The 14900-nt window shown below is 43.3% G+C and overlaps 1 protein-coding gene across 1 annotated transcript; it reads left to right on the top strand.

Annotated features, from left to right (window-relative positions):
• Positions 1-2034: 2034 nt before the first annotated feature.
• Positions 2035-14402, top strand: LOC132590483 (alpha-1-antitrypsin-like; the record flags this gene model as incomplete). The annotated part of the gene is made up of 4 exons (XM_060263391.1): positions 2035-2668; positions 4722-4992; positions 6260-6377; positions 14202-14402. Coding segments are annotated over exons 1-4 (1224 nt in total), but the record flags the coding sequence as incomplete, so codon positions are not given.
• Between the last annotated feature and the right edge of the window lie 498 nt (positions 14403-14900).

Genomic DNA, 14900 nt, shown 5'->3' with positions numbered 1-14900 from the left:
GAATTCTGATTACGGTAAGTCTCCTTGTAGACGTTTCTATGGACAAGTAGGGTATAAATAATTTATTTCAGCTGTGTTAATACAGATGTGAGTCCTTTTTCTTGATTGTTCTGGAAAGGAGTGCCCACGCAGAAACGGAGCTGTTTTCAGGATGCTGTTAAGGTTATGGATTTTCATGTTAAATGTTTTTATTTATTATAGAAGGCAAATTTGTGTGGATTGTTGATGAGAGGTTGATCTTCCTTTCAGAACTCATCCCTGTGGAAAGGGATAAGATGGGGTACAAGGAGCAAGTCCTGTGTGCCTGTGGCATGGAGGTGGCAGCAGAGGCCAAGGAGAAAGTGAGACAAGGCCAGGAATAGGATAAGAGATGAGCAGGGCTCTGAGGAGAGAGGAGCAGTGCTCGACTTCACCAGCACCAGTAGAGCCCCAGGGCTAAAAGGGGAGATGTCAAGAAAGTCAAGGGGGGAACAAAGGCAAACTAGCTGGGAAAGGCTGAGAAGGCACAGAGAAGGGAGAAAGAGGAACCTAGAGAAGAAACTCAGGTTTTGGACAAGCTAAGGCAAGCAGAGGTAAGGAAGCTTGGTGGAACTGCTGTATGGCTGAGGCATCACCTTGTGGTTCTGTAGGGGAAAGGCAGGCAGGTGAAAGAAAGCATACTTGTGTCGGTATCTGTGCAGACCCAATTCTTGGCAATAAAGGGAGCTTTAAGGAGCACAATTGAGTCTAGGTGAGTCACCTGACCATAAAAGACACATAATCATGCCTGCTTCCCCCTAGATAGTCTCTGCTTTAGTGAAAATTTCCTTTTCTGCACTAATAATGGTTTTCAGTGGGCCCACACAAACACACACAGAATTTTAGAACACTCTGCAGCAGAAACTATGTGTATGCAACTTGTCATGGGTCCCAAAGCAGTGTTTCAGAGTTATTGGTCACTTGATTTCAGAAAAAATATTCTTTTTTCTGTTTCCATCTGAATGTGAGTGCATCATATAGCTTCTTATGGGCAACAAGTCCCAAGGAAACATGATTTGTCTGTTGCCCGGAGTTTTTATTCATGTTGAGATGGAACATGCACACAGGCCTTGAATATCACATTCGTGTTGTGGTTCTTAGAAGGTATTAGGAAAACTAAGACAGTTTGTTTCCACAAAAACACTCATATCTTAATAAATATTTGTTCTTTTTGAATCAATTTTTTACAATGCAGAGACATATATATTCAGAAACACAAATGTTTAATATAATCTACATCTGAACAGTTTTTGGATTCTGACATCAAAAACTGGAGAGCCAGTATGGTATAGTGGTTAAGTGTGTGGACTCTTATCTGGGAGAACCGGGTTTGATTCCCCACTCCTCCACTTGCACCTGCTAGAATGGCCTTGGGTCAGCCATAGCTCTGGCAGAGGTTGTCCTTGAAAGGGCAGCTGCTGTGAGAGCCCTCTCCAGCCCCACCCACCTCACAGGGTGTCTTTTGTGGGGGAGGAAGGTAAAGGAGATTGTGAGCGGCTCTGAGACTCTTCAGAGGAGGGCAGGATATAAATCCAATATCTTCTTCAAAGAAGTCTGAACGATTGCTCATATCTGAATGACATCATTGAGTAAATTTGACTTTTGCTGGTTCATGGGAGCTTTTTGATCCCATTTCTCCAAATCCTCTATATGAAAGTGTAGACAGGAAAGACTTGGGTTATAAATGTTATTTTTAAAAATAAATAATTTTAGGCCAAGATTCCATTGCTTGGGTATATGACATTAGGGTTAGCTAAAAGTAAAAAATGGAGTTGGGGGGGATAGAGGGGTATGCAGAGACCAAAAGGACCCTAGTATCTCTTAGGGTCATCCATTGAATGGAGCCCACCAGAAATCAATACATACAATCCAAAGGGGCTTCCAGATGAAACATCTCCAAGGAAATCATGCACGGAATAAAACTTGTACTTCATGTGCATGAACAGCTATATCTTTGTTATGTTACCAAATTATGCATCAAGAACATGATTCTTCCTTTACAGATCAACCCCCAAAATGTCCACTTTATACCAGTCTTTGCTGCTTGCTGGACTCTGTGCATTGGCCCATTGCCATATTGTTCCTGAGATCCAGGAATACCCTGACCACCACTCTCACCACTCTCCTGATGAAGATGACGGTGGAAGCAAAACTTTGACCAGTTGGGAATTAGCCCAGGACAATGATGATGATGCTTTTAACTACCAACATCTTGCTTTAATGGTCACCAGCAGTAATCTTATCATCGCTCCTGTGAGTACTTTAATTGCCTATCTCTTCCCATCCCTGACACAATCAGCCACTCCAAGTCTCCATTTTTCAGAACTTGGGTTTGATTCCACAGAGCTCAGTGAGCAGAAGAAAAAGGAAGGTGTTTGCATTCTCCTTCATATGTTAAACCGCATTGAGGTTAAGCTCCAGATGAACATTGGGAATGTCATTTTTACAGACAGCAAAGTACAAGAGCTTCAGAACTTCTTGGATGATGCTGAAAATCTCTATCAAAATTTTTCTGTTTGTTCTAAGAGATATGTAGAAACTGAGGACCCAATGAACACCACAGATGATGCCTATGGCAAGTTAGTTGACCTCATCAAGGATCTTGATCCTGATTTTGTGGTGGCTTACATAAATCATACTTTCCTTAAAGGTAAGTCAAGACAGATTTTGTTTTCACGTACATTTATTACTTTCTTGATTTCTTTTATATCTCACCATTCTTTTCTTTGGTCAGCATTAGATGTCTCTATTCCAAACACTGTCCTTTGCAGCAGATATTTGATTGAATGTTAAAGGATTTGTGCTTTTTTTGGGGGGGGGGATCAAAATTGTTATTTTAAATGTTTATCCACTTTGCAATGCTTTGCTTCTCTTTTTATTGCTGTTTTTCTATGGCAGTTCTAATCATCTTTCTGTGCTGTATTTTGGGAACAGCAGTTCTATGGAATTGTAGGCTCTTACTGTTTTGTTTTTAATTTAATTATTCCAGCAGGTTCTGAACAAAATTTCTTTTTTTATTTCAAATTTTTATTTTAAAATTGCAAAGCAAAACATTAAAAATAATAAGAACAATAAGAGCAAGCCAAATAAAACAAAAAAAGAAACATCAGTAAATAAATACAGATGTGTCATAGATATTATAGTCAAAAATAAGTAGTACAGACATAAATAATGACATTTGCATATTTCTTTGGCAATCTGCAGTCAATAGTATTATGAGAAACAACATAATTTTAAAAGGGGACCATTTCTCCGCAAAATATGCTTTATATAAAGGATTATCAGCTATCAATAACTGTATTGCCAATTTATCAGATATTAATAAATCCCATACCTTATTAAACCAACTGCGAACCGTAGGCACAGTTTTTTTCTTCCACCTTTGTGCTAACACTGTTTTTACCTCTAATAATATCACAGCTGATTCCTATTCAATTTAGTCATTTTCATATTGCCCCCAAAATTTAATAAAACTCAGCTGTGTTAGGAACAGTGCCCCCCAATAATATCATTTGTAACCTTTAAGATGCTAAGCCAAAATTCCTTTACTAGTGGGCATTCCCACCAGCAATGAATAAATGAGCCGAGGGACCCACACTGCTTCCAACAAAATGGATTTGACAAAGAATTCCTATGAAAGAGCTTCTTTGGTGTAAGATACCATCTTGAAAATAATTTATAGTTTTGTAACCTAATAATGATATATTTAGATTTATATAAAGAATTAGCCCAGATACTTTCCCAATGTTCCTCATCTAGGGTAATATTGCAGTCTTTATGCCAAGCCTTCTGTTGAGTAGTAATCAATGACCAATCCTTTTTATTCAAGAGTTGGTAAACAGAAAACTCCTTTATAATTGGAAAAACCATCTTTTATTACCTTTTCAAAAGACATTCATAATCTACCTAATTTTGATTTTAAGTTATTAGCTATAGACATAGAATGAAGTTGTTGGTACCTAAACCAAGATATTTCCAATCCATATTGCTGAAAATTTGTAATGATTTGCTAGCAACAGGTAGGATGCCAGCTTCATGGAAGGAGGCATGGATAATAGCAATTCATAAGGAAGGTAAAGATAAATTGAACGTAATTTCTGAGTTGGTTTTATTAACAGTTTAGTGTAGGTGAAGTTTTTGTTTTTTAAAAAAAATGTTGGCTTACATCAGATTCTCTGGTTTGATGTTGGCTCTGTTGGGCTTGTTGGTTCTGTTTGCATTCAGAAGCTATTATGATTAGTGGTTGCTTTTTTGGCTCTGTTGGGCTTGTTGGTTCTGTTTGCATTCAGAGGCTATTATGATTAGTGGTTGCTTTTTTGATTAGTGGTTTGGCTATTGGTTTCTTTGAGTTCTCCCCCAATACAGGAAACAATAGAGACAAGTAGGATGGCTGGAGGGCAGCTGTAGAACTGGTCCCCTTGGTCCAATTCACTTGCTGCTCTTGGCTCCTGACAATTAGGAGTCATTTGGTTGAAAAACAGCCACTCCAGCCTCCCCACAGTCCCCCATAATGAATAGTGGAAGTATAACAGTTCCGGGATCCCCTCGGGGCCCTTACCCAACCCCAAACTGTTAATACTTCAGAAAGGTCACAATCTAATCCAGGTATCATATTTTATTCAGAATTTGTGCAGAAGTCTTTTTAAGCTCCTGTATGAACATACCTCCTGGCATAACCCCATCTTTCTCTTCCTCTTCATAAGCCTACACAAAGAATCCATTCTATTACCGGCCTACTCAAGAAGAGGACTTCTTTTTGTCTAATGGCACAACAGTAAAGGCTGAAATGATGCATAAAGCCAGGTGTTACAACACTTATTTTGACAAGGAACTGTCCTGTGAGGTGGTACAGATGCCTTACAAAAGCAACACTTCTGCATTCTTCATTCTACCTGATCATGGGAAAATGAAGCTGGTGGAAGAGGCCATTGGGGAAAAGCTTTTTCAAAGATGGAATAATTCACTGGAACCAAAGTAAGCTAAGTGTAATAGAATATGGTACCCAGGCTGAGAATAGTTCCAGTCCCTGCTAACCTGTCAACATTTAATTCGTGACCATCTGTCACCCTAACAGATGTGAGAGAATTCTTATTCTGAGCGATTCAAATAGTGGAGGAGTTCTGGAAGATGCTAGTTATATAGATCAGTGATCCATAGCGGAATGGTTCATAGATGTTTGTGGTTCTCTATGCAACTGGACAATACTGCAGGTTCAAGTGCTGAACCAAGTGGTCCAGTGACACAGAGAGAGGCTAATTGGGAGAAGAGTCTATGGCCGATTCCCCACTAGCCTTGTCCTGGTCTCACGTTCCTTTTTCCCACAGTGATTCTGTTTGATTTTGCACAAACTGTCATAGGGCTGCAATTTGCCCTTCCTCTTTCCCAAGTTCCATCCGTGGCTGTAGGATTCTCTGAAAATCAGATTTTGAAGCCATAGACAGGACAGGGGAAGGAGGTAGGGCAAGTTGCACCTCCGTGGCAGCATGTGCAAAATTGGGCAGAAGCTCCACGGGAAAAAGGAGCACGAGGCCAGGACAAGGCTAGTGGGGAATCAGCCTATGCCTTCTCAGAAATTGGCAGCTATAGCTTGAGACTGGAATTCCAGGCAGACACATAAGGAAATGACATTTATAGCATGGAGCAAAAGTAGAGGTTCCAGATTTCTACCTGACAAGCTTTCCACATGCTGCTCCCTGCAAGAACTTCTTCTCTTTCTTTGTACACCAGACATGGCATATTCTAACACTTCTTGCTCACAGTCAGAACATTACACTACGGCTGATTCGGCACTCACCTTGGTCCGGGGCAGGCTTCCATTTCCGTGTGGAGCAAGCTGGCATTTCTGCACCAGCTGCTCCACACCGCCATTTTGTGTGGGGCAAACCCGCAATTTGCCCTGCTGCAGTGTAAATAGTGAAAAAACAGGTTTACACTGCAGCAGATTTGCCCCACGCAAAATGGCGGTGCGGAGCAACTGGTGCGAAATTGCCAGCTTGCTCCGTGCAGAAACGGAAGCCTGCCCCGGACCAAGGTGAGTGTGGAATCACCCTACATTTACTCACAATCCTATTCGAATGCATCACTTCAGCTAGCTTTTTGAGTACAAAATAAAGTTTTATACCATTGTTATAATGGTCATTTGGACGTGTGCTTGTTTGTTTTTAAATCCAAGCTATTTGTTTTCTCTTAAGTCAAAAGTTCAATACAGTGTTCCTTGCATTATGTGTTCTTCTTTGAACAGATGTTTGGATATACACATTCCACAACTTTCACAGTCTACAGTTAAAAGTTCAGATAGAAGTGATGTATTCTCAGACCAATCTGGAATTTCCAGGAAAGCTCAGCTGAAAATATCTAAGGTAAACTTCCTAAAATTCATTATGCAAGATGGTTACTTTCCACATGGGACAAAATAGTGGAAATAAAATTTCCATGTGGCTAGTGGGATGCACCTCTTTTGGGCATGTTGCAGAAGGCTCTGATTCAGGGGTGGGGTTCTAGCAGGAGCTCCTTTGCATATTAGGCCACACACATATTACCACCCCCCGATGTAACCAATCCTCCAAGAGCTTACAGTAAAGGCTCTTTTTTGTAAGCTCTTGAAGGATTGGCTACATTGTAGGGGCAGGGGGGCGGGTATGGCCTAATACGCAAAATTGCTCCTGCTAGAATTCCACCCTTGCTCTGCTTAACATCAGCAGGTCAGTACCTGCTTGTTCTCCATGTGTGGATATCTGGGTGGATTTTTTTTTCTTCTAAGAAATATTACAAATATTATGCTTGAAAATAATTATTTGGGAGTGCTGTATATGTGTGTATGGGCTAGTAGTAGACAAAGACCTCCACATTATTACAGACATTCCCGCCAAATGCTCAGAAATGAAGAGAAAGTGCCAGGGAATGAACCTGGAATTCCCTGTGTTCAAAGCAAATGCTCTGCAATCGTGGCTCCTCCTGCTAGGGTTATTGAGACTGAGCTGTAGTTTTTACAGCATGCCAAATGGAATCAGAGGGCTGAGAATACCACAGTTGCCATCAACCAGGACTCTGGTTAACATCTACCCCCACCCCCCCACACACTATAGCCAAAATCCATGCCTAGGAAACCTTGTACACAATTTGGGGGCAGATAGTCAGTAGGGGTGTGCAAAAAAAAAAATCAGAATTATTTGGATTCAGAAATATATGGGGCCAAAAAATTTGGACTACCGTATATTCCTCTGTGACCAAGAATCCTGGGTTGCTCGAGTACCTGGCACCCTGGTACAAGGTTTCTGCTTGAACAACCATTTGCATGACCATCGTGCCATCTGTTTTCAGGGCGACCAGCTCTGTTGTGAAGGAGCATTTGTCCCGTGCTGCCGGTGGGGGGGGACTGGTCACTTCATCTTGGATCTCTTGCTTTTGAAGGGTATCTCTCCCTGACTGTGCATTGGTAGCAACACAGTGAGCTTAAGGGTGGGGGTGGCACTAACGGTAGGCAGGGCCAGAGCTGGACTTTGCTGCATGCCAAAGCTGTCAATGCACTGCAAACAGTGGACAATCTCAGAGCCATCTCTCTCAGCAGTTAGAGGACTGGTTAGGCAGGGATGTTCACCCGGGCTTCATGGTGATGGATGGTGGCTCCAACATCAAGGCAGCTGTCCAGCATCAGGGCCTAAAATGCCTTCCTTGCTTGGCCCACCTTCTCTACCTCATGGTAAGGGATGCATTGGGCCAGACAACCAACTATGATCACTCATATGACCCATGAGTACTAACTTCTGCTCCAGAAGTGTTGGCACATCATGGGTCACTTCTTGCACAGCAATAAGGACACTTATCTGCTGCGTGAGAAACAGACACTAACACGCATGCCAGATCACCACCTGTTTGGTGACATCAGCACACACTGGAACTCCACCTGTGTCATGTTGGAGCACTTGATGTCACCCTTGGCCAGTTTCACAACCTGAACTGAGATTGGAGTTTTTTGCAAACTTAACTCACTGCACTGTACCCTGAACCAACAAGTGGCCTGACTTCTTTTTAAAAACCCTCCCAAAGAGCTCCCTTAGCTTTTGATAACTGGAGAGCAAGGGGTTTATATAGGTTAAAAGATTTAATAAAATTGAATTTAAAAAAACCCCTCCCACCAAAACTGGTTTGTTTGTTTTTTTGACCCCTAACCCATCCTTTTTTGGGTGGGAGGGTAGTAATCTGGTAAGGTTTAGAAAACTAGGTGATCCTGCCTCTACCTGGCTACAGTTTTTAAAAGGCTACCTTGAGATGAAGGCAATCCTTGTTATATGCTCTTAGTTAAACTTCTCCTAACTAGATCTTGGGACAAACTAGATATCCTTGCAAACTAGAAAACAGGTGTCCCCTATGACTAGAGACAAGCTGTGGTTTATCCTATGGAAATCAAAAGATGCATTGGCTTTCGGTGGCTGAAAGCAAGATGCACCGCAACCCTAGTCTCTTTAAAAGGGAGCCTGATCTGGCCTAGTCATGCTGCCTTTTTGAAGTACGCTGATGACACCCAGCTCTATCTATTGATGGATGGCCAGCCTGACAATGTCCCTGTAAATTTGGACCAGGCGTTGCAAGATGTGGTGGGTTGGCTTAGGCTGAGTGGGCTAAAGTTAAATCCAGCGAAGACAGAGGTCCTCTGCCTGGGTCGCAGCGGTCCGGGTGGGGAAATCCCCTTGCCGGTTTTTGACGGTGCGCCACTAGTACCGGTGCGAAGGGTCAGGAGCCTGGGAGTGCTACTGGAGTCTTCCCTGACAATGGAGGCCCAGATAGCAGCCACTGCTAAGTCCGCCTTCTTTCATCTTAGACGGGCGAAGGAGTTGGCTCCCTTCCTGGAGCGCGGTGACCTGGCAACAGTGATCCATGCAACGGTCACCTCGAGATTAGACTACTGTAATGCCTTCTATGTTTACATGTACATTAAGAATGTAGCACCATTAAGTTATACTGTAATTTAAATTTTAATCTAATCGCTGTTTTTAAGAAATTGTATTTTAATGGTTATTGTTGTATTTATTGTTATATCATGGTGTGACCCACCATGTCCTGTAAGCCGCCCTGAGCCTGCTTCGGCGGGGAGGGCGGGGTATAAATAAAAATTTATTATTATTATTATTATTATTATTATTATTATTATTAAAGTCCTAAACTGGATTAACGTTTTTAAAATTTGAAGATACACAATACCTAAAAACACCCTTACTAGTGAGGCAGCCTATTTACTGGCCCTAGTCAATCCAAAAACACCCTCAGATGCCAAAAAACTATAAAAACAGGAAAGGGAACTAGGCTAACCCACCCACCCCACACAGCCCACCCACCAACTCCCTCACATCAACCAGAGGGAGTTTAAAGAACCCAAAACTTCACTCAACACTTGAAACAGCAAAAAACTGAACTTTTAACAAAAAAAATTAGACCAAACCAACACCCCCTTTCCCCCAAGAACCAGAACAAGGAAAAAGGGACAACAGGACAGGAAGCAACAATAGCAGCAATAAATCCAACTAAGAAACCGCTTAAAAACTTAACTTTTAACAAAAAAACTAATGTCAAACCAACACACCCCCCCCCAAGAACCAGAACAAGGGAAACGGGACAATAGGACAGGAAGCAACAGCAGCAGCAACAAATCCAACTGAAGAATCCAACTAAGAAATCCAACAAATCCAACTCTTCAAAATTGAACTTTTAACAATAAAAATTAGGCCAAACCAACCTCCCCCCCGCCAAAACATTATCAGAAGGAAAAAGAAACAACAGCAACCCAATAACCCAGGGTGGATCACAACATAATATAAAATACAAAGATTAGATAATAAAACAATAATCTACAACATTATACAATTTCCTTAAAATTTCATTAAAACCATCTAATTAAAACCAACAATTTCATACAATCGTATTTGGTGCTACATTTTCAAAATTTCCAATCTTACTCATATACAGATTTTTTTTTCATAGTGACGGTACAGCTGAATCTGCATTAAGAAAAGGCCAGCTGAAAGAGGGTAGTCTTGCAGACCCTGCGGAACTGGGCAAGACTCCGCAGGGCCCACACCTCCTCTGATAATTGATTCCACCAATGCGGAGCCATGATTGAGAAGGCCCTTTCCCTTGTAGTTTTCAGTTTGGCCTCCTTCAGCCCGGGGATTATCAGTAGATTTTGTGAACCTGATCTCAGCAAACTCTGGGGTACATATGGGGAGAGACGGTCCCTAAGGTAGACAGGTCCTCGGTCATATAGGGCTTTAAAGGTAATGACCAGCACCTTGCAACGAATCCGGTATACAATTGGCAGCCAGTGCAGCTCCCGCAACCTTGGCTGTATGTGCTCCCACTTAGGGAGCCCTAATAGCAGCCTGGCTGCTGCGTTCTACACCAGCTGTAGTTTCCGGGTTCGGCACAAGGGCAGCCCCATGTAGAGGGCATTACAGTAGTCCAACCTCGAGTTGACCATTGCATGGATCACTTTTGCCAGATCGTCACGCTCCAGGAAGGGAGCCAACTGCCTCCCCCGCCTAAGATGAAAGAAGGCGGATTTGGCAGTGGCTGCTGTCTGAGCCTCCATTGACAGAGAAGGCTCCAGTAGCACCCACAGGCTCTTGACCTTGTGCACAATGGCGTCCCGTCAAAAACTGGTAGGGGGATTTCTCCTCCCAGACCGCCATGACTCAGGCAAAGGACCTCTGTCTTCACTAGATTCAACTTCAGCCTGCTCAGCCTGAGCCATCCTGCCACAGCCTGTAATGCCAGGTCCAAATTCTGGGACACAGCCAGGCCAGCCGTCCATCAGTAGATAGAGCAGGGTGTCATCGGCATATTGATGACAACTCAGCCCATACCTCCGGACAATCTGGGCAAGGGCACACATGTAGATGTTAAACAACATCGGGGAGAGGACTGTCCCCTGTGGCACCCCACAATTAGGTAGATGCCTCTGGGACAGTTCTCCCTCAATCATCACCCTTTGTCCCCGACCGTCAAGGAAGGAGGAAAGCCATTGTAAAGGCAACCCCTGAATCCCCAAGTCAGCGAGGCAGCGGGTCAGTAACTGATGGTCAACCATATCAAACGCTGCCGATAGGTCTAACAACATCAGCACCGTCACGCTGCTTCGATCCAGATATCGCTGGAGGTCATCCACCAGGGCGACCAGCACTGTCTCCGTCCCATGGCCTGGATGAAAACCAGACTGGTGGGGATCTAGCACGGAAGCATCATCCAGAAAACTCTGCAACTGTAACGCTACTGCCCTCTCAATAATTTTGCCCAAAAAGGGCAAATTTGAGACCGGCCGATAATGAGCCAATTCGACTGGATCCATTCTCACCTTTTTCAATAGAGAGCGGACCACAGCCTCTTTAAGTGGCGTTGGAAAATGCCCTTCTGAGAGGGATGTATTTATGATGTCCCATATTGGACACCTAAGTTCCCTCTGGCAAGCTTTAATTAGCCAGGAGGGGCATGGGTCCAGGTCACAAGTTGTTGGGCGTAGAGTGGAGAGGATTCTGTCAACTTCCTCCAGGCTAAGCATGTCGAAGCAGTCCAGAGATGGTTCAGAAGACAGGCACAGAGCCTCAAGTTCATGTACTGTTTCCAATGTGGCCAGGAGGTCAAGGTGGAGCGACAAGATCTTATCTGCAAAGAATTCCACAAAAGCCTCACAGCCAATCTCCAATTCCCTAGCGTTTGATGTGCCTTGCGGCAGTATTGTAAGATTCGGAATCGTCCTGAATAATTGTGCTGGGCGCGAACTTGCAGACACAATCTCGGTCGCAAAGTAAATCTTCTTTGCAGCTTTGACTGCCATCTCATAGGATCTCATAAACTCTCTATAAGATGTCTCGAGCCAGCTGCCATTACCTCTCTAGCTGTCTGAGCCCCCATTTCAGTTGCCGTAATTCCGGGGTGTACCACGGCACCACCCTAACACAAGGGCACAGAGGGCACCAAGGGGTGATCTCATCAATGGCTCTCATGCCACGACTCCACCAGGCCATCGAGAGAATCGGCAGGGGGTCAGGGATCCCGTAGAGCCATTTTGAACCGCTCAGGTCCATCAGGCTCTGTGGGTGAGCCAAAACAGGCTCGCCGCCTAAACGGGCTTGGGGTGCAACATCCACTCAAGCCTTAAGGGTGAGGTGGTCCAACCATGGCACCACCTCAACGGTAATTGACGGATAGTGAGTGGTAGCAGAGAGCCGTCCAAATAGGCTGATAATAATAGTCACGCCAATAAGAAGAGTCTTCACACCAGTTCTTCTAGAATTATCGGTGTTAGTCCAACCATGGCACCGCCACAGCAGTAATATCGTCCACCAAAATCCCGACTGCAAAGACCAGATCAAACATGTGCCCCACCTGGTGAGTGGGTGTTGTAACAAATTGGGAGAGCCCCAGTGTCACCATGGATGACACTAGGTCCATAACTCGACTGGAGTTCGTGTCATCAACATGGACATTGAAGTCACTCAGGATCATAAGCCTTGGGTACTGCAATGCCCAGCTGCTACAGCCTTCATCAGGGATGATAAGGCGTTGGCCGGTGCATTAGGCGGACGGTACACCAGACGTATCGCCAATCCCTCCCCAACGTCACACGCCAAACTCGCACATTCAATACCATTGATCTCTGGGGCCAGGAGGGCCCGAAAGGAGTAAACCTCTTGAATGAATAGTGCCACCTCTCCCCCCCACCTTCTAGTTTGTGATTGGTGAAAGACTGAGTATCCTGGGGGAGCCATTTGGAAGAGAGCCACCATCTCTCCCTCTTGCACCCAGGTCACAGTCACACAAGCCAGGTCCGCATCCTGTTCAAGCAAAAACTCGCAAAGGACTGAGGTCTTATTATTTATGGACCTGGCATTGCATAACACCAATGATGGAGGCAAGTATTTTAACCTGGCCCCACTGCCTGCCACCATTGGGATGGGACACAGACTGGAAGGCGGCCGAGCGCCACCATGTCTAAGTTTCCTTCCCTTATAACAGTGTCTGCTCCCACCATCATATCTTCCCCTCCCCAGGAGTACTGGAATTCCCAGGCCAGTCATCCACCTCTGGTCTCCGCCACAGCCTCAAACCAGTCGTGAAACCACAGCTCAACACCCTGCAATTTACTAATTCCCCAATCCTCCCAAACCTTTCCACCCCAATCTTCTACTTAATTTATCTATATCTGCTAATTAAACTGGTCTAATAGTTAATTAATAGATTAAAACCCTAACCCTCACAAACTCCCCTTTAATTAATAGCTAGTAATAATTCAATCAAATTTCTTATGACTCATTAACTATAAAACCCTTCCAGTCGAATCAAACCCTCTACTTAATTTGCCAAAAATACAATATTTTATATCAAATAGCCTATCAATTAGTGATTCCATCCAAATTAATTAACCAAAAATAATCAATCAATCAATTTAGCAGTCAAATCCCATCCTAATTCCATTCATAAAAATTAGCAGTTGGAGGTAGATATTATAAAAATGAAACCAGATAAAGTGCTGTTGTGCCTTATTCAGATGTAATCTCTCTAAAGTGCAAGGTATTGGATATAGCTTATCCTTAAAATGCAGTAGTATTTGTGGTGAATAAACCACAGTCCTGTGTCCTTATAAATGTCCCTGCCAGGTGTGAGCAGTCTCCTCATCCACTGTGGTCCCTACAGGTAGACGGGACAGGTTGATAAGTAAACAAATAAAACCAGTGCCTGATTGTACAGTAAATTTGGACATCTGTTTTGTGAATTATTGCATATACATTCTATTTGTCTCTTGGTTCAATCACTTTTGGAAAGACTTCAGTCACAGTTAGTTATAATCTCATAACATGAGTCCCAGACATTCAAATCTATTTTAAAAAATGCTGACTTCACCCTACAAAATGGTCAATGGATCTAAATTTAGCACAGGTAGGAGAGGAGGGAAGGCAGGGGGCTGCAAACCCTTACATAGAGCAGATGCTGCCAGAAGGTAACATCTGCACTAGTACCCCTTGTAACAGGAGGAACAATAAATCACAGGGAAAGGAAATAACAACATGGCTAACATCTCTTAAGTTATTAAATAATGTATTTTGCTTTGGAAGACTAGAACAGAAACAAAGTTGTTCACTGTTCCTCCCCCTTTTTGGGGGGCAAATTAATTTTTGCTTTTACTTTCCTTGCAGGCTATCCATAAAGCTCATTTGAATATCCATGAGAATGGCACTGAAACTGCTGCCACCACTCTCATTGAAATGGCCCCAACTTCTTTCCTCCCTGTATTTACGTTCAACAAGCCCTTCCTGTTTTCAATTATAGACGACACTACTGGTGTCACCTTGATCTTCGGGAGAGTTATGAATCCTAATGAACCCTTCATATCCTCTGTAAGCTCTATACATCCTATGTATTTTTATGCGTTCCCATCTCTATCTCTATCTCTTTTCTTTCTTTTGAATGACATAATGGAATACTATTTGTAATAGAATGCAATATATACAAATAGATTTTTTTCAGATATAACACCAGTAAGAACAACATATTAGTATGGTATTCAGAACAACATATAGTGATTGTCACCTTCACGTTTGAGGGGAGGCAGATGGGCATCATAAAGCTAACTTTCCCCACAATTAGAAAATATTCTCTTACATGCATATCCCCTATTTTGACACATTTATTGTCATAAATGTTGTTTCCCCTTAATTGGATCCATACAGCTGTTGGCCCTGTGCACTGGCTTGTTGTCCCTGCTTTGTCTCAAAATGTCATGGTATATGCCAGGGGTGGCCAACGGTAGCTCTCCAGATGTTTTTTGCCTACAACTCCTATCAGCCCTAGCCATCACCCATGCTGGCTGCGGATGATGGGAGTTGTAGGCAAAA

Source organism: Heteronotia binoei, unplaced genomic scaffold, assembly GCF_032191835.1.
Source record: "Heteronotia binoei isolate CCM8104 ecotype False Entrance Well unplaced genomic scaffold, APGP_CSIRO_Hbin_v1 Chromosome634, whole genome shotgun sequence".
NCBI classification, from domain to species: Eukaryota; Metazoa; Chordata; class Lepidosauria; order Squamata; family Gekkonidae; genus Heteronotia; species Heteronotia binoei.
Note: the sequence above shows the minus strand (reverse complement) of the source record. Positions and strands in the feature narration are given on the sequence as shown.